Raw genomic sequence first — 23,749 nt, 5'->3', positions numbered from 1 at the left:
CTGCTGGTAGAGACTTTGAGAGCGCTTCCGCCGCTCCCCGACCTCCTATGCCAACCACATGTGAGGCTCTTCCACAACAAAGTGAGCTTCCTACATCTTCACGCGTGGAGGTTATCCAGCAGCTCCTCATAGAGAAAGGCTTTTTGCGAGAGGCTGCAACAGCAATGTCAGGATACATACCTCAGGAAGTCCTCGACATCTGTCTATCAGACCAAGTGGGCCATCTTCTGTGGTTGGTGTCGTCTTAGAGGTTGTTCTCCTCTTGGAACCTCTATCCCCTTGATTGCCGACTCCTTACTCTACCTCCAGAGAGAGAAGCTCCTTTCGGTCTCGGCGGTAAAAGGCTATCGCTTGGCCTTGAGCCAAGTCTTCAGACTGATGGGAATCAAACTCTCTTCCTCGGAGGGACTCTCTACAGTTGTCCCCCCATATCTGTGGGGGATGTGTACCGGAACCCCCCCCCCCCCCCCCCCCACCCCCCCCCCCCCCCCCCCCCCCCCCCCCCCCCCCCCCCCCCCCCCCCCCCCCCCCCCCCCCCCCCCCCCCCCCCCCCCCCCCCCCCCCCCCCATGAATAGTTAGAACCCGCAAATAGTTGGAACCCCTATAAAAATGCGTAAAGCCTCCTATTTTGTTAGTTAAAACTCAAGAAAAACCCACTTAAAATTTTTATACGTATATACCTGGTTTTTTTAATAGTTTTATCACAAAAAGTGCATTTTATGATGAAATTGATAAAAAAAACCCCAGGAATTTGTGGATATTTCTCATAGAAAAATACCGCGAATAGGCAAATTTTCCGCGAATAATGCGGGGAAATGTTCTCGAGAGAAATCCGCAGATGTGTGAGTCCGCGAATCAGGAGAACGTGATTATGGGGGGTCCACTGTATTCTCATACGAAGCTTTGAAGGGGGTTGCTCTCCGGTATTGGCGAAACCTCCTCCCTGGGACATCGTTGCTGTCCTCAGGTCTTTGAAGAGAGCTCTTTCTGAACCGTTGTCCCTGGCATCTGACAGGGATGACACCCTGAAAACAGTTTTTCTTCTTGCCCTTGCTTCCTCCAAGCAAATCAGCGAGCTTCATGGCCTAGCCTATACTGTCACTCATACTGAGCGCTGGACTAAGGCCTACTTCAGCTTTGTCCCTGAGTTTGTTGCTAAAACCCAGAATCTGGCCCAGGTCTACTCTCAGTGCTCTTCGTTCCAGGTTGTGAGCCTGAGCACGGTAACTGAAGATCCAGATGAGCTACTTCTCTGTCCTCTGAGAGCACTGAGGTACTATCTCCAATGGACCATCTCTTTGTGAGTACTGGTCCTTCAAAGAAGAGTGTTATGAGGAATACCATTTCACAATGGATTCGAGAGCTGATTTGCTGCGCCCTGTCCCCTCCCTCCTTTCCACTTGGTGGTATTAGTCGAGTGAAGGCTCACAATGTGCGTGGAATGAGCACATCTCTGGCCTTCAGGAAGAACCTCTCTGTAACCCAGGTGATGAAAGCTGGCACATGGTCTCGCCCTTCCACCTTCACCAGGTTCTACCTTAGAGACTGTACCCACAGTTATCTCGACACAGCTGACCTTGGTCTTGTGGTAGCCTCTCAGCAAGTGGTTGAACTTCCTCCGTGCCCTCAGAGGTCTCAGAGGTCGGAAGTATCGAATCGAGGATCGAGGTTCCGTGTCAGGCTGGGGGTGAATGTGAGAGTATGACCGGCCTATTTTCTCTTCACCTTTCCCCCTTACTTGGGGCCACAGCATTGAAACCAATTCTTTGGCACTGATTTCGATACTGGTAAGCATTTCATGTCTGACGAGTGGTTTTTCTGTAGACACACAGAAGTCAGTCTCCACACTCCTTTCCAAGGGGGAGTGTGCTGCAACCCAGCAAACTCGTTATGATTATATAGCCTGGTTGTGGTTGCCAGAGAGAGTTCTACGCTCATGCCTTTTGGTACCCAGGCTATCAGCCATCAGGTCGCATTTACCATGGCTCACGGTGTGGAGGATCCACGACTCTGAGCTATAAGCCCGAATCCTGGCATCCTGGGTTCCATTCTCAGCCAGCAAGACAGGACTTCCATCCCTATCTTAGGATGAGTCTCCTAAGTAAAGGACAGTAGGTTTGTACACTGTGTGGGAACAAATGACATTTTTTAAAGTAAAATGTATTTTTCCCTAACCATACAAACCTGGAGTCCTTTACTTGTGTGGTCCTGCCAAACACCCACCCCCTTGATATCAGGGGTCATCATCAAAGTCCTGGCTGTAATCTAAGTGACTACTCTGTGAGCCAGTGGGGAGGCAGTGCTTTCCCACTGCCGGCAGGTAATTACTGGCCCAGTAGTTAACTGCCTCGATATAAAAGAATTTTACTTTCAAAAATGTCATATTTGTATGCTACATTACCTTTAGGAATATCTGGTAAGTGTAGTCTAGGCAATGCATCAGCTGCATTAGTCCTTCCTAGTTTGTAGTATTTTACTTTAAAGTTGAAAGCCTGCAGTCTCAGAACCCATCTTTAAATATGCAAATTAGGTTTTGACTTGGGAGAATAGATTACTTCAGGTGGTTTATTATCACTTATCACTTCAAAATGAATAGCTAAAACATACAATCTAAACCTCTCACAAGCCCATGTAACAGTAAGTGCCTCTCTTTCTGTCTTAGAGTAGCAACAGTCAACATCTGTCAGTGCCTTACTAGCATACATTACTGGTTTGAACCATCCATCATTTTGTTTTTGTACTAAAATAGCTCCAAGTCTAACTGGACTAGAATGTACAATCACTTGGGTATGCAGTACAGTATTAAGATATGCCATGCTTTTAGCAGAAGCAAGTCTCCTTTTTTTTTTTCCCCTAAAGTTAATGTTCCTGTTCACTTCTCCACTGACAAGTAAAATTCCTTCTTGTTACCCTTCTTAAAGGCTCTTCTACAGTTGACAAATAATTGATAAACCTGCCACAGAAACTCCTAACCTCATTTATATTCTCTGGTCTTTTAGCCTCATTTACAGCTTTAACTTTATCATCAGTAGGTTTAATGCCATCCTTGGAGAGAATGTGTCCCATACATATTAACTTTTCCATTCCAAAACTACATTTATCTGAGTTTAGAGTTAAATTTCTATTACACAATGTTGCCAATACCTTTTCTAACTTACTGTTATGCTCGTGAGTTCACAATGACTCATATTTCTCCCTCCAACCAGTTAGTCCCTAATGTAAAGGACCAATGGTTTGTATGTCGTATAGGAACAAATCACAATTCTTAAAAGTAAGTTGTATTTTTCCTAACTACTATTTAAACCTGAGGTCCTTTACATTACACTATGCCCACCTCATGCCACCCTCAATCTGAAATCCTGGCCAAAAGCAAATTAGAATGTTTATGTCTGCAGGACAGGACAGGACTCATGACTACCAGACAAGTAGTTAATTGGCTAACCACCTTGTTTGAAAGTTCAATGGCTCTTTTCCAGCCTTTGCTGAAAGTAATTCCTAATGTAAAGGGCCTCAGGTTTGTATAGGGAGAAAAAATACAATTTACTTTTAAAATTTTTGATTTTTGTAATAAAATTAAGATTTATATATAATACTTACCCAGTAATTACATGATTGGAGACCCCCCTTCCTCCCCTCTGATGAACACTAGGCATAAAACAGAATGAGGTGGTTAGCCGAGTCATTCCTAATATTGCTGTTAGGGGCTGGTATTGTGTACCTTCACTGAGCAATCAAGGCGGTTATTGTGGAATTTGAATTTAGGCTGTTGTATTTTGAAAACTAATATGTATGTAGCTATGTAAATACGTATTGGGTAAGTACATATGTATAAAACTTTATGTATTTTATTTTAAAAACATCATATTACTTTAAAAAATTGCCTTTTTTTCTATGATCAAGTATTCACAATTCATCATTACAAAGACAAATGCACTGTATGAATCTGCATATGGTGTAAGACTTCCTAATGCATACTGCATAATATGAACTTACACATGTCACTAGAAATCTTTGTAAAGCTAAACTCCCAAAGATAGTTATGCTTATGTTGCAATATTGTACTACTAATTTGTATATCTGCATTGGTTGTTGACTAAGTAGAGTCTTTAATGCACCCATACTCTCTGTTTGGCAGGTTTGTGCTATTTGCTGCTAGATACCTCTTGAATCTGTTAGAGTTCAACGATGAAAATAAACGAAAAGAATCTGTGTGCTTACAGCATATCGCAGACACAAATAGACAAAGAAGGCTATTTGCTGAAGAAGGGTGAGGTAAGTTGTAACTTATAGCCTTGCCACTTTTGGTTGTTATGGCTAGGGAATACTGTATGGCTAGTACCTTTTGCACAACTTAGTAGATTGCTTACCATTGGGCTCAAGTTGAAAAACTGCATACATATTGTATTTGGTATAGTACTATACTACAGTATTAGTGTATTTTTAAAATGAATCTTACCCCTATTATGATACTACAGTATTAGTGTATTTTTAAAATGAATCTTACCTCTATTATGATAGGTGTATTCCCGCATGAGGTAGGAGGACAATGTAGTGTGTGTGAAAACTAAAAATGAATAGGATCTTGTAGTTAGAACCATCCATTGTCCTGTCCCTTTCAGGTGGTTCAAGCACTTGTTTTTTACCATTCAGGTTTTCCTCTATTGTTGGCCTGCGAGTGAGTATGTGATATAGAGTGTTGTGTACTTTTTATAATTAACGATTATTTTCTGGATTTTGGGGTTTGACTGATCTTAGTTTTATTGCAGTGTCTTACCAAACGATTATACAGCTGTAGGTTCCCTATGCGGCAGACAAAAGATTTAAACTTTCACAGTGGCGCCGCCATTGCCGGTGTAGATGACGTCATCTCCCGCCACTCGACTGAGGAACAGGTACAACTGTTCAGGTGAAGACAATTCGTTCTCTGCCGGCTCCTGGTTAACTTAAGTGGTTGGTGCGGACTTTTTTCTGCATCACTGGATGGTTTTTGATTGTCGTATTTTGGTGAAGTACTCAACTTCCTGTGTTTGCTAGTTGTTTGCTTATATTTTTGTCAGCTTGACTGCAATTAATTGTGGCAATTAGGCCTTCATGTCAGACTCTAGCCCTTCAGGTGTTAGGTTTTGTGCAGGAGGATGTAAGGCTAGGCTGAAGGTTAAGCCTATTTACGACCCACACTCAGTGTATTAAATGTAGAGGTAATGGGTCTGAGTGTACTTGTGAATCAGCTTGTGACAAGTGTATAGATTGGAGTGATAATCAATGGAAGTTTTCCTTGCACATTGTGATAAACTAGTAAAAGATAGGATGAGAAAGGCAGCGCTAAGAGCTGAAAGTAAAAGTAGTGTAGCAGCTTCTGCATCTTCTGCAGATCCAGTTTGTCCTGTCTCTCCTTCTCCTCCTCCTTTAGCCATGTCTTCAATCTTGAGTCCTCCTTCTCCTGCTCCTTTAACTCCTTTACCAGTTCCCGTGTAGTTTCTCCTGATGCCGTTGCCAGCCTCGAATCTAGGTTTGAGAAAAGTTTGATGTTCTTGCTAGTACTGTTATGGAATTAGGTTTTTTGGTTAAATCTTGTCTAGAAAAGGCTAATTCTAATAATGAAGTGTCAAGTGTTAGTACAGTGCTTTCTGAGGGGACAACTGTTTGTCCCACCAGTTCTCCTAGGCAAAGGTCACTGCCTTGCTCCCCCACCTTGGGGAGAAGACATACTGGAGGTCCAAGGGAGACTGGTGGGGTTTCCCCACAAACAGTCGCTCCCTCCGCTGATCGTTTAGTGCGCCAGTAGGTTTCAACAGAGCACCATTGGAAAGGTGTTTTGTTCACTGCTCCATTGTTGTTGGAGTCGAGTGATTCTTCTCCCAAAAAACCCTGGGCTATACCCACCCCAACTGCTTACTTCAATAATCGTCCCATGCTTGCTGTTTCCCTATCATGGGAAGCTTTTACTTTGTTTTCTTCTTCCGACACGTCGGGGGAGGAAGAACGGGGGTTGTTGGGGACCAGGACAACACTTCTGGGGATTCCCCCCCCCCCCCCCCCCCCCCACCCCCCCCCCCCCCCCCCCCCTGCTCTGAAGGGGTTTTCTCCTTTGAAGTGAGAGGGCAACTCTCCCATTAACCCGACTTTGTTCCGATACGTAATACAAACCCTCGGTCCTTTAACAATAGGAAGGTAACTAGCGGCAGCTGGGACGGTCGTAAGCTTCGAACAAGGGGAGAACGGTAGTTAACTGCTTGTCCGATCGTGCGCGCGGCGGTGAAGAATCACTTTTGCTTTCGGCCGTGGTGTGACAGGACGTGTTCGTCATCGCTCTGCCCTGCGCTATTTCGTCGTGTGGATTTGGATGTTTACAATTTCTTCTGACTGGTTTTTTTTGTTTGTGGTCTTGAAATGGAAAATTGTAAGTACTCTTTTTTTCATTTTTCTTGTGGAATGAATTGAATTAATTATGGATCAGAAGAGCTTTCGCCGCGCCCACCAGCTGCCCGTAGAGTGTGTCCCGGGCTGGAGGGGCGTAAATGCGGCGGATTCCGCTCTTATCCTGACATTGATCCACATGAATTATGTTATCGGTGTCGGGGGCGAGGAATGCTCCCGAAACCGACCATGTAATGTGTGTTGTAAATTGAGGTCCGAGGCAGTGCGGTGCTGTAGAGGGTGGAAGAGCGTAAGTTCGGACCAAGGAGTCGTCGGAAAGCTCTCCAGCGACTCCTTTGGTTACGGATACCTCGTCATCCTTCCTGCCTCCAGCTCAGCCCCCACGATTTGCGCCTTCCCCTGTCGGGGGGGGTTTCGGAGTCCTTCTCCTCATTGGGCACTCGATCCGTCGAGTGTGGAGGAGGTGCCCGATACCCGAATGTTCAATTGTACTCTGGTCTTCCGTCCGCTCTGGGTGGGGTTCGTTCCCTCCCCCCCAAGCGTGAGGGTGCCCCTCTAAACTGACCCGACTGTTTTCCTCCCTCAAGGTGTACCAATTCTGTGAGTGACGACCTTGGACAGGTGTGGGCGTCCCGTTTTGGTAACTTGCAGGGCGCCCCCAGTATCCAGGGCTTGATTCAACGTCTAGCGGGTCGGCAGTTGTAACTCATGGTGTAGTCACAACAACGACTAATACTGTGTCCACACCAGCGTACGCCGCCCCTCCTCATGTGGTTTACAACGCAACACATTGCGTCGGTGACTCCAACGGCATCAATCCAAAAGCCGATTGCTGACTGTAACCTAAGAGGGGCGTGCCGCCGCCACCTGGTTTTTTGTTTTCTATGTGCCTGCCGACTCCCGACTTTCGCTGTCCCAAAAGTTCGCCCCTGGATCTGCCGCCCGTCCCAATGATGAGTTTGGCTGAATTGGAGAGGTTCGTGTCGCCGGAACTATGGGCTGCCGTACCTGCCGTACCTGCAGCGAGTGTTGCTGGCCCTCCCAGCCGCTCGCACCGCTCCTACGAAGCGCGCGATGCGGGACGCGCATGCTGATGTTGCTGCTGGTGCTGGTCCTGCTGGTGCTGGTCCTGTTGGTGCTGGGTCCGGCTGGTGTGGTCCTGTGCTGGTGCTGTCCTGATGGTGCTGGTCCTGCTGTTTGATGTCCCTGCCGCTCCTGCCGTGCCTGCCCCTGCCCACGTCGCGTCTCGTCATGGAGGTGCTGCACCGGTCTCAGGTCTTTCCGGACAGGATCAGTTCCGGGGCGTGTTGCTTTCGGCAATTGGCCCGACTTTTCCGTGGATGGAAGACCTGACGTCCGTCCTGAGAGAGCTGACGAAGAAGAGGAAGAAGAAGAGGAAGGTGTCGTCGTCGTCTTCATCGTCTTCTTGTCGTCTGTTCTGTCTTGTTGCCGCCTTTCCCCTTCGACTTCTAAGGCTTCCAAGCCGAAGAAGAAGAAGGCTGCCTCCTCCCCCCCTAAGAAGGCTCCTGCGGGACCTTCGAAGGGCCCGTCTCGCTCTGGCGTGATGGGGGGTGCTTCTGCTGGTCCTCCTGTTCCCTCGGGAACAGGGCCCGTCTCCTCTTCTGAGAAGAAGAAGAAGACGGGGACCAAGGATGTGCTGGCTACTGCTGGTACAATCCGCGCCTGGTCTTGGTAGCACTGCTGCTAAGCCAGGTACCGGCTCGACTTCTCGTTCGCGAGAAGGTCTGAGTGTACGGTCTCCTCGGGCGACCGTGCAGCTAAAGTCAAGACGCCTGAGCTTGCTCACCGTCATGACAGAGGCACGGAGCAGAAGACTGTCGAGAGTCGCGCAAGTGAACTCTCGCCAGGCCAGCGGCCGCTCTCCGTAGCGACCAGCCGGTACCTCGGGTTGACGTGACGGTCTCTGACCGGCCACGGGTTTGAGGCTGGGGAAGAGGTCCCCCCCTCGACCCAACGGCACCAGCTTCGGTCTGGTACCAGCGGTTTGAACGGTGCCTGTGAGGACGCTCACACGACCGGTCTCACCTCACCGCGAAAGCGAGCTCTGTAAATCACCTGACCGCCGCTCCCACAGGGACCGGACGGAGACGGTGGCCAGCAGCAGCTCGTCTGACGCACGGGACCCGGGGTCGACGTGCTCAGTCGACCGCTCGCCACAGGTGAGCGGCACGGCCAGGCCTGCAGATCGATCCCCACCGCGGGTTGGTGATCGGCTGCAGCCCCCCCCTCCCCCACGTAACGCTGGTCCTGCCAGCGAGATTGGGGGGGGGAGCGTCAGGTCTGTCTCTCCCTATAGTTTCCAAACCTTCAACTTCCTCGGGCTACACCGGAAGAGCGAGGGGTAACCTAGGGATGATCGTGAGAGGTGCGCCGCTCACGATCCCGTCACGATGCCGCACGCACCAGGCATGGTCTTAGGACCAGCCAGGTCGTACGCGCAAGTGGTTTGGTAGGCGACCGTCAGGGGGTCTGTTGCTGTCCTCCTTCTAAGGAGGAGGGGTATCGAGGGCTCTCCTGTTGGAGGACTGGACGGTCCTTACTCCTCAGGACGCTGTGACTCCTGAGATCCAGAGGAACTTTGCCCCAGGTTATTGCGCTGATTCGTCAGCACAAACGACCTGGGGGAGGGGGAAGGATCGCCGCTACCACCATCTGAGCCCCACGTCCCGGTCTCGAGTCATTTTGGGGTCCCAAGAGGGACCCAAATTGACGGTGGGGACTGCCGCGATCTTAGCTTGCAGACTCAGTCCTTGACCAGGTGAGATTTCGTCTCAGGACGAGAGGACTCACTTAAGTCAGGACGGTCTTCTAAGCTACTTCCTCCTCCTCTGCAGCGACAGCGGAAGTTCTACGTGCCATCAGTGGATCCAATACCGCCCAAACAGTTTAACCCTTTTCCCCGGAGCTAGCTAGGCTAACTCCAGGCGTGTCCCTTCAGCAGCTCCTGTCGGAGAACTTGTGGTTCTCGCAGCAGGAGGCACTGGGCCTGGAAGCTACCGCTATGGCGGCTTTCCAGGCAGTCTCTTGGTTGGATCTGTGGTCCCCTCACAGTATCCAGGTCAAATGCGGCCGACTCCGGGGGGTGCTGCCCTCGAAGTACCACGACCCCGACTTCAGGAGACTGTGCCAGTCTGGAGGTAGGGCCATCTCCTACCTCGCCCATCAGACGGCAAACCTGTGGGCCAACTTGGTTCTCCGTCGTAGGGACGCTGTCCTTACACGAGTAACCAAGGGGGCCGGGCGTGAGGCGGTAAATGGACTCCGTAACGGACCAATGAAGAGTTCCTCCGCTCTCTTTCCCGGAGAGATGGTGGACGCTGCGGTGGAAAGACGGCGCACTGATGACAGTGACCGTCTGGTTCACCAGGCAGTTACGAAGGTTTCTGGGCAACCTCGTACAACTGCGGCTAAGCCTAAGAGTTTAGCTAGCGCTTCCTCGGCTGCTAAGACGGCTGCTCCATCGAAGCCCCGAGAAAGACTCTTCCTGCTTCAACTTCTAGTAAGAGGAGGCCGTAACCAGCCCTCCTCCCAGCCCTCCTTTCCCCGAGGAGGTGCTGGGAAGAAGTCGAAGCGAGGTGGGAAACGCTAGGGGACGGCGTTCGCCTCACCAGCTGCCGGAAGTGGGGGGGTGCCTGGCGAGCCATTGGCAACTTGGCAGCGCTACGGTGCCGAGACCTGGATAGTGACGTCCTTCGGGAGGGATATCTACTACCCTTCGAATCTCGGCCACCCCTCACCTCCAACCCGGTCCATCTGCAGACATATGTTCTGGGATCCTCAAAGGACGACGCTCTTCGGCAGGAGATTCAAGACCCCATGCCTGGACCAAACGAGCTGTAGAAGTCGTAGTGGATCGGTCACCGGGCTTTTACAGCCGCTTTTCTTAGTGGAAAAGGCATCGGTGGTGCTGGCGCCCGGTGATAGATCTCTCTCCCCTGAACCGATTTGTTCGCCAGACTCGGTTGGCAAGATGGAGACAGCACGTTCCGTGCTGGACTCCATCAGGGAGAACGACTTCATGCTTTCAGTGGACCTGAAGGATGCGTATTTTCAAATACCCATCCATCAGTCCTCCAGAAAGTACCTCCGCTTCATCTTCGACGGACGGTGTACCAATTCAGGGCACTTTGCTTCGGTCTCTCAACCGCCCCACAGGTGTTCACGAGAGTGTTCACGCTGGTGTGGTCTGCTTGGGCCCATTCGCACGGGACACGTCTTCTGAGGTATCTCGACGATTGGCTGGTCCTGGCGAGCTCCGCTCGCAGTTGCTGCAGGACAGGGATCGACTTCTAAAGTTTTGTCGCGATCTGGGGGATCGTGATAAACTACGAGAAGTACGGAGTCTCGAAACCCACGCAGAAGATGACAAGTACCTGGGTATGCTGATCGATACGGTAGCAGCTCAAGTCCGCCCCGCAGACTTGAGGATCAGCAATTCAGGGAGGCAGCCCGGCCGGTTCCTGTCTCGGCAGGAACAGGAACAGGACTCAGCATGGCAAGTCGTGATCGGCCCCACCTGTCGTCACTCGAGAAGTTTAGTTCCTTCACGGACGTCTTCACCAGCGGTCTCTCCAGTGGGAGACTAAGGGAGAGTTTGGTCACAGGTGGGAAAGGATCCACCTTACTTCCCCGTGTCCACCCCCCCATCACGGAGAAGGTGAGGCAGGACCTAGCCTGGTGGCTCGACGACAGGAACCTCTTAAGAGGGGTGCCTCTACGCACTCCCCCCCCCGGAGATGCTGCTGTTCTCAGACGCATCGACCGAGGGATGGGGCGCACACCTGGAGGAGTTTGCTGGCTGCAGGTGTGTGGGACCATCACGACAAGCACCTTCACTCAATGTCCTAGAACTCAAGGCGGCGTTTTATTTTCGCTCTCCAAGAGTTCCAAGACCGCTTGATGGGACACTCGGTGGTGTTGATGTGCGACAACACCACAGTAGTGGCAATACGTCAAAACAAGCAGGGGGGCCTAGTGTCTCTCCCGCTGGAACACCAGTTGACTGTGCAGGTGCACGAGTGGGCCACGGCTCACTCGATAGAGCTGTCATGCCCGACTTCTAACATTTTCCAGGCAAGAGGAATGTAGTAGTAGCAGACAAGCTCAAGTCCGTCGGATCAGGTAATAGGGACCGAGTGGTCCCTTACACCCAGAAGTGGCGGAGGCTCTTCAACCTGTGGGGGCGTCCGGTCATAGACCTGTTCGCCACCCGGCACAACAAAAAAACAAAAAAACTTCAAGTTTTTTTGCTCAGCCGTGCCGGACCCATGGGCAGCTGCAGAGGACGCTCTTCAACACCCCTGGAACAACCTCTTCGTCTACGCCTTTCCTCCCTTTTGTCTGATTCGGAAAGTGATCAGCCGAGCGCTGGTCACTCCCAATCTCAGGATGATCCTGGTGGCTCCCAAACGACCTCAAGCCGTTTTGGTATCCGGACCTGCTGGCTCTTCTTGCGGAAGAACCGAGAGAGATGCCCCACTGGCACAACCTTCTAGCCCAGCCACACGTAGAGCGGTACCACCGAGCAGTCCAGTCCCTACAACTTCACGGCTGGCTGTTATCCACCATCTCTTGCGAACGAGAGGCTTTTCTCGCAGCGCAGCAACAGAGATGGCTGGACACGTCAGACAGTCCTCTGCAGCTGTGTACCAGGGGAACGTGGGCCGTCTTCTGTGGTTGGTGTCATAGACGGGGTCTATCTCCTCTCAGAGCCACTCTTCAGCAGGTAGCGGATTTCCTCGTGTTTCTTCGCCGAGAGAAGCTCCTCTCAGTACCCACAGTTAAAGGATATAGAGCCGCCCTGGCGCTCGTCCTAAAAACTGAGGGGACTGGGACATCTCTAACTCGTTCGAGATTTTCCTTGCTAATGAGGAGCTTGGAAAGGTCTTGCCCACCCAGGGAACTCAGGCCCGCCCTGAGTGGGATGTGACTCTCGTCCTTAGGAGTTTGACTCGAAGACCATTCGAGCCACTCCGAGAGTCGTCAGACAGGGATCTGACCCTCAAGACCCTCTTCTTGCTGGCCCTGGCATCGGCGAAGAGAGTAGGGGAACTTCATGGTCTGTCCTTCAATGTTAAACATTCCAGGGGCTGGGGATCTGTGACGCTCGATTTCGTCCCGAATTTCGTAGCTAAGACTGAGAATCCGTCGATCCCTGACGACAGGTTCGAGTCTTTCACGATCCCCTCCCTAATGGATTTCACCGACAACGATACGGATGAGATGCTGCTTTGTCCCTGTGAGGGTGCTACGGCGCTATCAGAAGAAACTCGATACCTCAGCCTGAGTGTCCGACGCCTCTTCGTTAGCACTGGGGTGACCAAAGAAAGAAGTATCCAAGAACACGCTTTCTTTCTGCTGCGTGAGGTGATCAGGAGAGCGTACAGGCTTTGGGAAAAAAAATGGTGGGGGTTAGTGACGACATCCGTACGCTCCGACCGAGAGCCCACGAAGTCAGAGGTATTGGACCCTCTTTGGCGTTCCGTAAGAACTTTCTCCGTGGCGCAGGTCCCTGAAGGCAGGTGTCTGGGCCACCAGACTACCTTCACGTCCTTCTACCTTCGGGATATGCCCACAGTCCTTGGATACTTTTTCCTTGGACCTGTGGTGGCTGCTCAACACGTTGTGTAAGCTTACCCAGCACCCGAGCAGGCAGAACAGCATCGATTCCTGGTGTGACTGTAGGAATGAATGGTTGAATGAGAGTGCGACTGGCTTCTCTTCTCCATCTTTCTCTCTCTCTACCTGTGGCAGAGGGTCACGGTCGTCACCATGCTGGAAAGGAATCCGATGCAGGTAAGCTACTCAACCGAGCCCCAATCTATCCCTTTAGTTAGGGATAGAAGCAAATATCCTCCACTCCCTCCAACAAGGGGGAAGGAGTGGATGCCTACTTGAGACAAACCCATAACTTTATGTTGGCTCCTGTACAGGAACAAGTTCTTGCGATGCTGGTACGAAGAGATACGCTTGCCTCTCTCTTAGTACTTGGCTCAGAGGTCTGACCATTGATCCTGCGGTGGCACACACCCATCAATCGGACAGAGGTTTGGATCCCTCCCTTGCTCTTACGACCAGGGAGGCATTCCAAGGTTGGCGAACGACCAGTCTGTTCACCAAAAAGGACTCAGATTCCACCCACCAAGAAGTGAGTCTTCCTATTGTTAAAGGACCGAGGGTTTGTATTACGTATCGGAACAAATGACAATTTGTCGAAAATTGCATTTTGTTCATGAAACTTACCTGACAGATATATATATAGCTGTATTCTCCGAAGTCCGACAGAATTTCAAAATTCGCGGCACACGCAGTGGGCGGCCAGGTGGTGGTACCCATTCCCGCCGCTGGGAGGCGGATATCAGGAACTATTCCCATTTTCTATTCATATTTTTTCTGTCGCCGGTCGGTAAACAACTGTTTACAGACCTCCGCCTAGGATTTTGAAACTTCATTAGCCGCTTAAGTATCCTAATTATTCTTACGATTATTGACTTGGATTTGTGGCTAGGCATACGCTATCGTAAATTTTTTCATTGCATTTGATGTCTGAGGCTAGTTAGCCTAGATTTCAGATTTGTTGTCTGCATGGGGATGGTGAAGCTACCGGAACTTTCGGTAGACACCTCGCTTTAGTGTATATGGCGTTTACTTGTTTTCTTGCATAAGTTCAATGTAATTAGTGTAATGTGTGACTGATTACGGAAGAAGTAGGATTCATGTACGCATTTTAGAGCGTGTTAGAATCAGGAGTTTTCCTCCACAGTAAACAGAAGTTAGAAATAATGAACCTTCTAACCTCCTGTAGATTTTATTTTGCCTAACCCTGTGGTATGGCTTACGGGCCTAGAAGAAGTGTCTGCTAGAGGATTACATCAAGTAATCTTAGACTAAAGTGCTCGCTCTCCAATCAGTGTTGTGAAGTGTAGTGCCCCTTGTGTTATGGAGGGGGAGGGGGCGTCAGATCGGCCCCATAATGCCTCTAGGCCTGGACCTCTGTCGGACTCCCAGGACTCAGGAGAGGGCATTGTCGAAAGCCGCAAAGAGGGTTACGGGGGCTCCCCACCGATCTTGGGGCGTCCCTTCGCAGAACCTGTTGACGCTTCCCAGGCTGCTAAAGATCGTGCACGCGCACGAATCTTGAAGGATTGCTTCTCGTCCTCCGAGGCGTCCTCCCCGCCGCGCAAGGGTTTGGAGCTCTCGGAAGGACTCGCGCCCTCTAAGAAGCTTTAGAGAAGAGTAACTTCTTCAGTCCTCTCTCTCGTTAGGAGGGAACGTCAGATCGGGCCCCATAACGCCTCTAGCCTAGACCTCTGTCGGACTCCCAGAAACCAGGGAGAGGGCATGTCAAAAGCCGAAGGAGGGTTACGGGTTTTTTTTGGTTTTTCATGCTGATCTGGCTTCCTTTCGGCAGGTTCCTGTTGTCGCTTCCCAGGCTGCCGAAGATCGAGCACGTGCACGAAGCTTCAAGGGTTGTTTCTTCTCGGTCCTCCGAGGCATCCTCCCCACACAGGGGGTTGGTTGGGGCTCTCGGAAGGACTCGCACCCCCTGCCCCCCTAAAGAACGCTTTAGAGAATAAGGACGCTTCACGTCCCTCTCGCTCTCGTCACGAGAGGATGATGGAGTAAAGAGATACCACATTTACCCCTTTTAGAAGAATGCACTGGCTCTTTTTCTAAGGGACATTTAAGGAGGCTCATTCATCTTGCCAGAAAGAGTGGATTTGAGCCTCCTGCGAGTGAACGCTCATGTATATATCATTTATACATTATTAAGGAGGCCTCTCTTCATCTTTCCAGAAGAGTGATTTTGAGCCTCCTGCGAGGTGACCGCATCATGTCTACATCATTTATACATTTATTAATGGAGGCTCATTGTCATCTTGCCAGAAGAGTGATTTGAGCCGCTGAGAGTGACGCTCCAGGTGAAACGCTCATGTATACATCATTTATACATTATTAAAGAGGGCTCTTCATCTTGCCAGAAGAGTGATTTGAGCCTCCTGCGAGTGAACCGCTCATGTATATGAACGCTCATGTATATATCACTTGTACATATTAAGGGAGGTTCATTCATCTTGCCAGAAGAGTGATTTGAGCCTCCTGCGAGTGAACGCTCATGAAGTTAGAGCTGTTTCAACCTCGCTAGCATTCCAAAAGAATTTGGTAAATCAAGGACATTCTTGATTCCACCTTTTGGAGGAGCAACTCAGTATTCGTCTCCTCTCCTCATGGCGCTCCGTATACGTTATGTAACGTTTCGCTTTACTTCGAAAAGCAAGCTGATAAGTTTTGACGGCCGGCAAGCTGCTTTGCACGTCAAACAACTTATGTCTCTGGTCGGCATAAGAGGGCAATTTAGACGTGAGGAAGCTTTTGGAGGTGCTCGACGTCCTATAAGTAGAGACATTCTCCAGGACGCTTCGGCAAGCACCTTGCGGAAGACGAAAGCCATACGTCTTCCTTTAGTGTTCACACTCTTCAGGAGCAGCGTGCGGCTCTCCATGGAGACTACGATGAGGACGTCCCTTAAAAATATTCAACGTCATACGCAAAACGCGGTTTGTCGTAAAACATTGAGATGTTGGCAAGGTCGCTCGCCAGGACGCCTCTTGGCGGGCCTTGCATGCATCAAGGCGCTAACGAGTTCCTCTCTGAAACGTCGTTCAGAAGACTTGGTGTTCTCTGCTCAGACACGCTCGTAGCTAAGCAGGACGTTTTTTGAGGACGCTCAGCAGGACGCTAAGCAGGACGCTTTTGAGGACGCTCGGCAGGACGCTTTTGAGGACGCTCGGCAGGACGCTTTTGAGGACGCTCAGCAGGACCCCTCATAAATGGGGTAGTTCTCATTGACATAGATTTTAACGTTTTTATCGTTTAAGCGGATAAACTCATTAACAAATTTCGAAGAGCTCTCATTCATTTTCAGAGGCTCATCCGGGGAGTAAGAAAAAGACTTGTAGACTAGATCCAGGAAGTCTTATGTCCAATATCATAAGAACTTTGAACGTCCTTTTCGATCCTCGGTTCTCTCTTGATGATCTCTATTCGAATATTACTCCCTTTTTCTTGGCAAAGAGTCAAGGAGTTCTTTTAAAAAGTCTCATTCATTAGCAACGTGGGGACACCCGTCGTTTTCCTTTCTTTCTCTCTTCCTCGTCGAGGAAAGATGTAGTAGAGAATTCGATGTTCAAATTACTACAATACTTACGTAGTTTATCTTTGCGTCATTTTGCTAACGCATGGGGTCAAGTCATATACGCATATAGTATTTACCTCTGCGGATAGAAGCCGAAAGAACTGTTGTTCTAATGTATTTATTTGACACTCCCTTCAACCTTCCAAGAGTTTTCGGAGTAAGAATAACTATTCAGGTATTGTTACGACACACCAACTCAGATTCTGTATTTACGAATTTTGTTTCGTTTAAATATGCCTGCTTGAGAGTTTCCTTTTGCTCGATAATTTCATACCTATCCCTTCGTAAAGGAGTAGCTGGCAACTCAGGCAGATAGTGCGAGACGATGACAAGGCTGCTGTTACTGTGATGTGATCTACGCAGTAACCTTCGGCTAGCTCGGTGTCATGCGCGTTTGGTTGCGTCTCTCTGCAATACAATCATGGATTTTAGCCTCGGGTTGAGGAAATTTCTAGTAATCATGAATGAACATGCCTTCCGTTTACTTAGAAATTTCAACAAGATATCTCTTATACTTGTTCGGTGTCGGGTTTACCGCACGGTAACAGATCTCTGTACGAATCTACCGCGGCATAGCACTATAATAATGCTCCTCCTGCTTATGCAAAGTGCAGCCTTATTTAGGGAAGGAAGCAGGCTGAGTGAGGAATGGATGAGTTTGCTGGGGACCATTTCCTCGCTGGAGAAGCTTGTTTCCTGAATAAACAGCAATTCAGACCTCTACAATTTTTCCTCACGAAGAAATTGGAATAACATCAAAGATCTTGTAATAATTCTAATTTTCTCTCTCACGGCTTGAGGATCACCTCGGGTGATAGCGAGAGGGTGCCAGACATCCGAACAGAGGAACAGATGTTCTGGCACATTGTCTGAAAGAATTGGAAGCCAAATTGGTCGGCTCTCCAGTTCCTCGAAGGGCGTGAGTTTGGATCGAGTGGCCCAAATCATCTCGGATAATTTCTCAGCTCTTTCATAGCTCAAGAACAGAGAATTGGTTATGGGCTTGGGCACGGAACGTAACGGTCCTCAAGAGGTTCGTTAAACTAGTGCAGTCCGTGCGGGTCTTCTCGATCGAGGCAACAACTACTGACGTCTGAGTAATCCTCACTTAGAAGTATTTCGAAAGTGAGGAGAGACTGAGGCGTCCTTTCGTTAAGTTTTTCGTAATTTTGAAGACGAAGGAGCTTCCTCTTTAGTTGTTCCCTTATTCATGATCCTAGAGGATTAGCTTTAGTCGCCACATGTTGGCCTCTAAGAGGTTGGATTCACAGAGGTCAGGTAATTCAGAGAATTGTCCAAAGACCCTTCCCGAGAGGAATCGGTGTAATCTAACTTCGTCACTTAGTGAAGTATCTAATATCTCTCCTCTCTGAGTCTGAAGGCGTTCAGACTATCGAGAAGCGATAAGATCTTCTAGATTAATGGCAGTCTCTTGGCCAAGGCAAAGCAGTGCTGCCTATTTTCAGTGTTCAATCGGGAGCGGGCCGTTTTCTGGATAGTGAAGGGAAATGACCTGTTCCTCCAACTCGACCTCTGTGAATTTCTTATGGTTCTATCTTTCCGTATGAAGTACGAGATAAGATAGAAGTCCTAACTATTGTTGAATATGCAAATATGTTGTTGATGGCCTCCGCTAGGCTCAGAGATTCGGTTCTGTCAAACAACAAAGCTTCACGATCTTTGAGGTCTGGGGAGATCTTGAAATTCTCTGGATCGCAGGTTCCGGCATGGAACTTAGACGTAGTCTGAGTTTCTGATGCCAAAAGCATTTCGAACCTATCCTTTGTCTGCGAACTTAATACACGTGACCAGAAAGGCTAACATTCTAACCGCTCTAGCCACGGCAAAGAGGGTTAGTGAGCTTTTAGCTATCATCAGAGGTTTTAGCTTTAAAGGACATAATGCGGTCTGTCCTCTAAGCCTTCCGTTCTTGATAAGAACGAAAACCTGTCTAAACCCTTGACCCGAAGGTTTGGAGACCAAGGGTATGGCACAAATTATTGGGCAAAGGCATTAGAGAGTCCTGTGCCCTGTCGGGTCTCTCAAGTTTTATCTTAATAAAACTATAGTAAGTCGAGGTCAACGGACAATCTGCGGTGTTCCGTAAAAGACCAGACTGGTTCATGTCCAAGAACACCCTGGCATTATAGTCAAGGAGTTCTTTTAAGAAGTCTCCATTCATTATGTTTGCATAAAGATTTGAGATTTTTTCTTAATATGAATGCTCAAGAGGTGAGGGCGCGGCCTCGGAAGCAATTTTCCCCCAAACAGAGGACAATATGACACTCAGTAACATCCTGAGTGCCACGCTTTAGCGAAGCAACTCTGTGTTTCGCTTCACACTCCCGACGGGATGTGAAGACGACATTTGAGATCTGTAAGTCGCTAGGACCCATACATATCCGTAGATATATTATTGGGGGCAGCAAGCAACACGAATCCTATCCTATAGAAAAGGGATAGGTGTGCTTTTAACTTTGAAGGGTTGGTCGCTTGAGGCGCGTTCCTTTTCTTTAGCCTAGAAGTTATGGAACTAACTTTAATAGGTTAGGTCAGGTGGTGGTTTTAGCTTCGTTGCCCTCAGAAGTATGGTCATATGGTCAGGTGGTGGTTTTAGCTTCGTTGCCCTCAGAAGTATGGTCATATGGTCTAGTCACATTGTGGTCACGCCCCTGTTGACAGATCATCTAGAGCGCACCAGCGATTACAGGTCTCTACCCTCGCTGGCAACCTCTAGTAACGCAGAAGCAGACTTTAGTGACAGTAATCACGAAGTCGGCTATGCTAACAGGTGAGGAACCAAGATGTATATCATCAACTTAATTTAGTTTCCCAAAAATCCTATTCTGTCTCTTCCCACCATCCGAAGGTGGGATTCAGCTATATATATATCTGTCAGGTAAGTTTCATGAACAAAATGTTATTGTTGTTAATACAATTAAGTTTGTTCATACTTGCCTGGCAGATATATATAATTAAAGTGCCCACCCACCTCCCCTCAGGAGACAGTGGCACTGATAAAATATGAATAGAAAATGGGAATAGTTCCTGATATCCGCCTCCCAGCGGCGGGAATGGGTACCACCACCTGGCCGCCCACTGCGTGTGCCGCGAATTTTGAAATTCTGTCGGACTTCGGAGAATACAGCTATATATATATCTGCCAGGTAAGTATGAACAAACTTAATTGTATTATAACAATAACATTTTTCCTAACTATACAAACCTGAGGTCCTTTACATATAGTCCCACCTCATACCACCCCTCACTCTGCAACTTTTTGCATGGGCCTAAAGCAAAAGTGATTCTTCACCGCCTCGGACAAGCAGTTAACTACCGTTCTCCCCTTGTTCGAAGCTTACGACCGTCCCAGCTGCCGCTAGTTACCTTCCTATTGTTAAAGGACCTCAGGTTTGTATAGTTAGGAAAAATGCAATTTTCGACAAATTGTCATTTTTCTTCAGCAGGTGAGGTGCCAGGTTTGGATCAGGCGTGGTCTTCATTTGTCCTTGGGAACCCCATCTGTAAGTGCATTGCTAGCACATCTGAACAATGCCAGCTCTGCTGTAATTCACTATGGTTATCACTACGTACTACCTGTTCAGTAACTCAGCATAGGTTTGCCCATCACCCCACCACCAATGTGACCCCTTCGGTGGTAATGGACACATCCCCATCTGCCAGCACCTATGATGTCAGTGCCACTCCCTCCGTGATTCGGAGATGCACCTCTGCCTGCTCCTGTTGTGCCTCTTACCTCTGGTGGTGTCTGATGATATGCCTCCTGTGCCTGTTGTTTTTATCTGGTGACCCTTGGGGGTGACCTGACAGCTTTCCTGTGGAAGTTGGCAAAGAAGAAGCTGAAGAAGAGGTCTCGCAAGGTGTTGTATGTAGTCTTCATCATCGTTTTCGTCTTCATTGTCAACGTCTGTCTCCTCCTCCCCTCCCTCTTCAAAGGCTTTATGGTCTAAGAAGAGGAAGGTAGCTTCTCCACTCCCTAAGAAGCCTCGCCTTGAGGCTTCTCCACTCCCTAAGAAGCCTCGCCTTGAGGCTTCTAAGGGTCTGTATCCTCTCACTGAGGAAGCAGTTCGTTCTCTCATTGGCTCACCTGCTCCCTCAGGAGTGAAAACTATGACACCGACCCCGGGTCTAGTGTCATGGGAGCCTCAGGAGTTTGGACTCCGGTTCACTCTCCTTTCTAGTTCTGAGGGCCCTGCCCTTGGAACTGGAGTTGTGTCGGGTACTCATTCGCTAATTTCCCTAAATGCGTGATCCTTTAAGGGGGGACGTGCATCTAAAGTCTGTGCCGAAGAGATCACTCACTGTCCTGGCATTGACACAGGACGAGAGAGGGGGTCGAGACTTGCCCTTACCTGTGAAAGCCTAGCTTGGCTCTTCAACAGGTACAGGAAGACGTTGCTGCATCTTGGGACAAGGCATCTGGTGCAGTCCTCTGTGTATAAGGTTTGGCCTCAGAGGACTGGGTTGCGTGGTAAGGACAATGCACGTTCTCGTCAACCTGTTGGTCATGCAGCCTCGATCGCGTTCGGATGAGCGGATGTGTACGATGATGACGAGTGCGTAGAACAGGGAGACAAGAACCACTACACTCTTCTCGGGAGAGCGTTTCAGCGAGGCAACAATGCTCTCCTAGACTTGCATCGCCTTCGTCACCACAGATGGAAGATCACGCGCAACTTGTTCCTCCTCTCAGTGAGACTGACAGGTTGAGTGGGAGCGTCCGATCCTCCTCTTGTATTCCCTCTACTTCTATTGGATATAATGGGAGGGACGAGGTGAACAGGAGGAATCCTGCAGTGTTTTCTCTGTAGAATTCAGCAACGGGATCCTATGTTCCTGGAGGGGTTGTAGGGCCCTACCAGACGTATGCTCGTGTTGAACAGGATGGATCCAGGGGGTCTGGTGAGGTTCTCCATCCTGCAGGGCGAATAGATCAGGAGGATCGTTCTCTTGAAGGGCTTGAGGGCCCTTACCTAGAGATACAGACATCCCCAAGATACAGAGGACCTTTGGTGAGATCGTAGCTCTGATCCGTCAGCACAACGATCTCGGGAAGCAACCACAGCCTCTTCTTTTGGAGATTACCCCTCTCGTCTCGAATCTTTTGGGGGTCCTAATAAGGAGCCCAAAGTTTCGATGGGGCTGCCATTGTTCATGGTCCCCAAGTCATCAGGAGGTTGGAGACCTGTACTGGACATCAGCGCACTGAATTTCTTTGTGCAAACAACCAAGTTCAGGACGGAAACGAACCAGTCAGTCCTGTCTGCCATTCATCAGGGAGGCTGGATGGTGACCATCAATTTGCAGGATGCATATTTCCATGTCCCTGTACATCCAGACTCCAGGAAGTATCTAAGGTTTGTATATAAGGACTAAGTCTTCCAGTTGTGGGCTCTGTGCTTCAGCCTATCTACAGCTCCTCAAGTATTTACTTGTGTTCTCACCCCCCTCCTGGCAAAGTGGCTTCATCTCTTGGGTATCAGTCTGCCATTCATCTAAACAACTGGCTCCTATGCTCCCCATCAAGAACAGGATGCACAGAGGAAATTCAGAAGACTCTCCGCTTTGCTCAAGAATTGGACCCTTTCATTAACCTTCAGAAGTCACAATTAGTCTCGACTGAATTGACTCTTTATTTGAGGATGAAGATTAATTCTCTGAGTTTTTGGGCTTTTCTGTCCGACAGAAGGATCCAGTCCTGCCTCCGGAAAGTACGAAACTTCCTCTCTCTTCTCTTGCTTGGCCAACAAATGGATGAGTCTTCTAGGCACACTCATCCATGGAGAAGTTTGTGCCTTTAGGGAGACTACACATGAGTATTGCAATTCTTCCTATAGGGTAGTTGGCACAGGAAGATTCTTCCAGGCTGGTTTGTCTTCCCCATCATTCCCGAGATCAAGGAGCACCTTCGGGTAGTGGCTCGCTGAAGAAAGGTTTTTAATAGTGAAGTTGTTGCATCCTCTGAGCCCCAGTCAAACATTATACTATAAGATTTTTAAGTTATTGTGCATCAAAACCACCAATCTCCTCAAAAATTCGGTATTCCAAGCTTGCCAACCTTACCGCACACTTCAAGTGCAGTTCACCACCCTTCGGTCAAGCGAAATGTATTTATATTAGTAATTTAATTTAAGTTTAAGTTATGTAATATTTTTTTTATATATTTGATATGCTAACTTGCAATAAAGTTTCTTTTTATTTTAACATAAATTTTAAACAAATGGAAACCTGATAACATTAGATAAACCAAATTCCACTCAAGTATTATTCGCATCAAATAACAATCTTTATACAGAGGATAAGTTGATATGGTTGGTAGGCCTGTTCCTCTATAAACATAATGAAATACGTATTTCATAATGATTCAGTCAAAATACTTAAAGTCCTGCATAAAACATGCTTTTTCCCTGCAGTTTTATTATTTACTTGTGATAATAGACTCCAATTTCCATTTTATAGAAGAATTTTCTCAAACTAATCACTGTATGGAAAATAAAAAAAGAAAAATGATCCGACCTGTACTTTATAAAGTGATGCAATATATTATAGCGTGATTGTACTATGTCATAGAAAATAACCTCTCCCTTCATGCCATTTTGATGGTTACTGAAGGTGTAGCCCTTGTCTTGAGATTATCCTGTAAGTTAAAAATCAAAAGCTGTCATTTATTGATAGAATATACGTAGACAAAAGCTCTTAAAAATGACGAGGGAAACATGTTTATCTCTTATGAGCTTCCCAAATAGAAACTGAAAGAATGATGACTTGAGATGAGTCATGTCATGAACGAGAACTTTCAGTGACTGAAGAGATCAGTCCTGCAATGCAAAAGGGTTAAAGAAGCAGTGTTGGACCCTATTTTGCACCATCAAGAATGCTTAGGTTCTAGGTTTTAAAATGCTTTGGCTTTCTTAATTAATCCTGAATCCTAGAGGCACACCATGCATTGTCTCGAGGGTTGTCCCCCATCTTGTCCTCTTGCACTTATCTTTATTGATAGGTGTTGTGTATGAATTTCTGTTTGTATTTGTCTATATTATACTATATTATTATAAAACATAAATGAGCCAGAGTATGTAGCATCGCTGTACGTATACTATATTTTTCCATTTGTCATGATATCCCACCTTAAA

At 48.3% G+C, this 23,749-nt stretch overlaps 1 protein-coding gene across 1 annotated transcript in view; it reads left to right on the top strand.

Annotated features, from left to right (window-relative positions):
- LOC135214487 (sesquipedalian-1-like) overlaps positions 1-23,749 on the top strand; it is a 110,247-nt gene that overhangs the window by 11,225 nt on the left and 75,273 nt on the right. The window contains 1 exon segment of the mRNA XM_064248850.1: positions 4,137-4,273. Coding sequence (XP_064104920.1) covers positions 4,187-4,273 — 87 coding nt within the window. The 5' untranslated portion in view covers positions 4,137-4,186.

Source organism: Macrobrachium nipponense, chromosome 45, assembly GCF_015104395.2.
Source record: "Macrobrachium nipponense isolate FS-2020 chromosome 45, ASM1510439v2, whole genome shotgun sequence".
Lineage (NCBI taxonomy): Eukaryota > Metazoa > Arthropoda > Malacostraca > Decapoda > Palaemonidae > Macrobrachium > Macrobrachium nipponense.
Note: the sequence above shows the minus strand (reverse complement) of the source record. Positions and strands in the feature narration are given on the sequence as shown.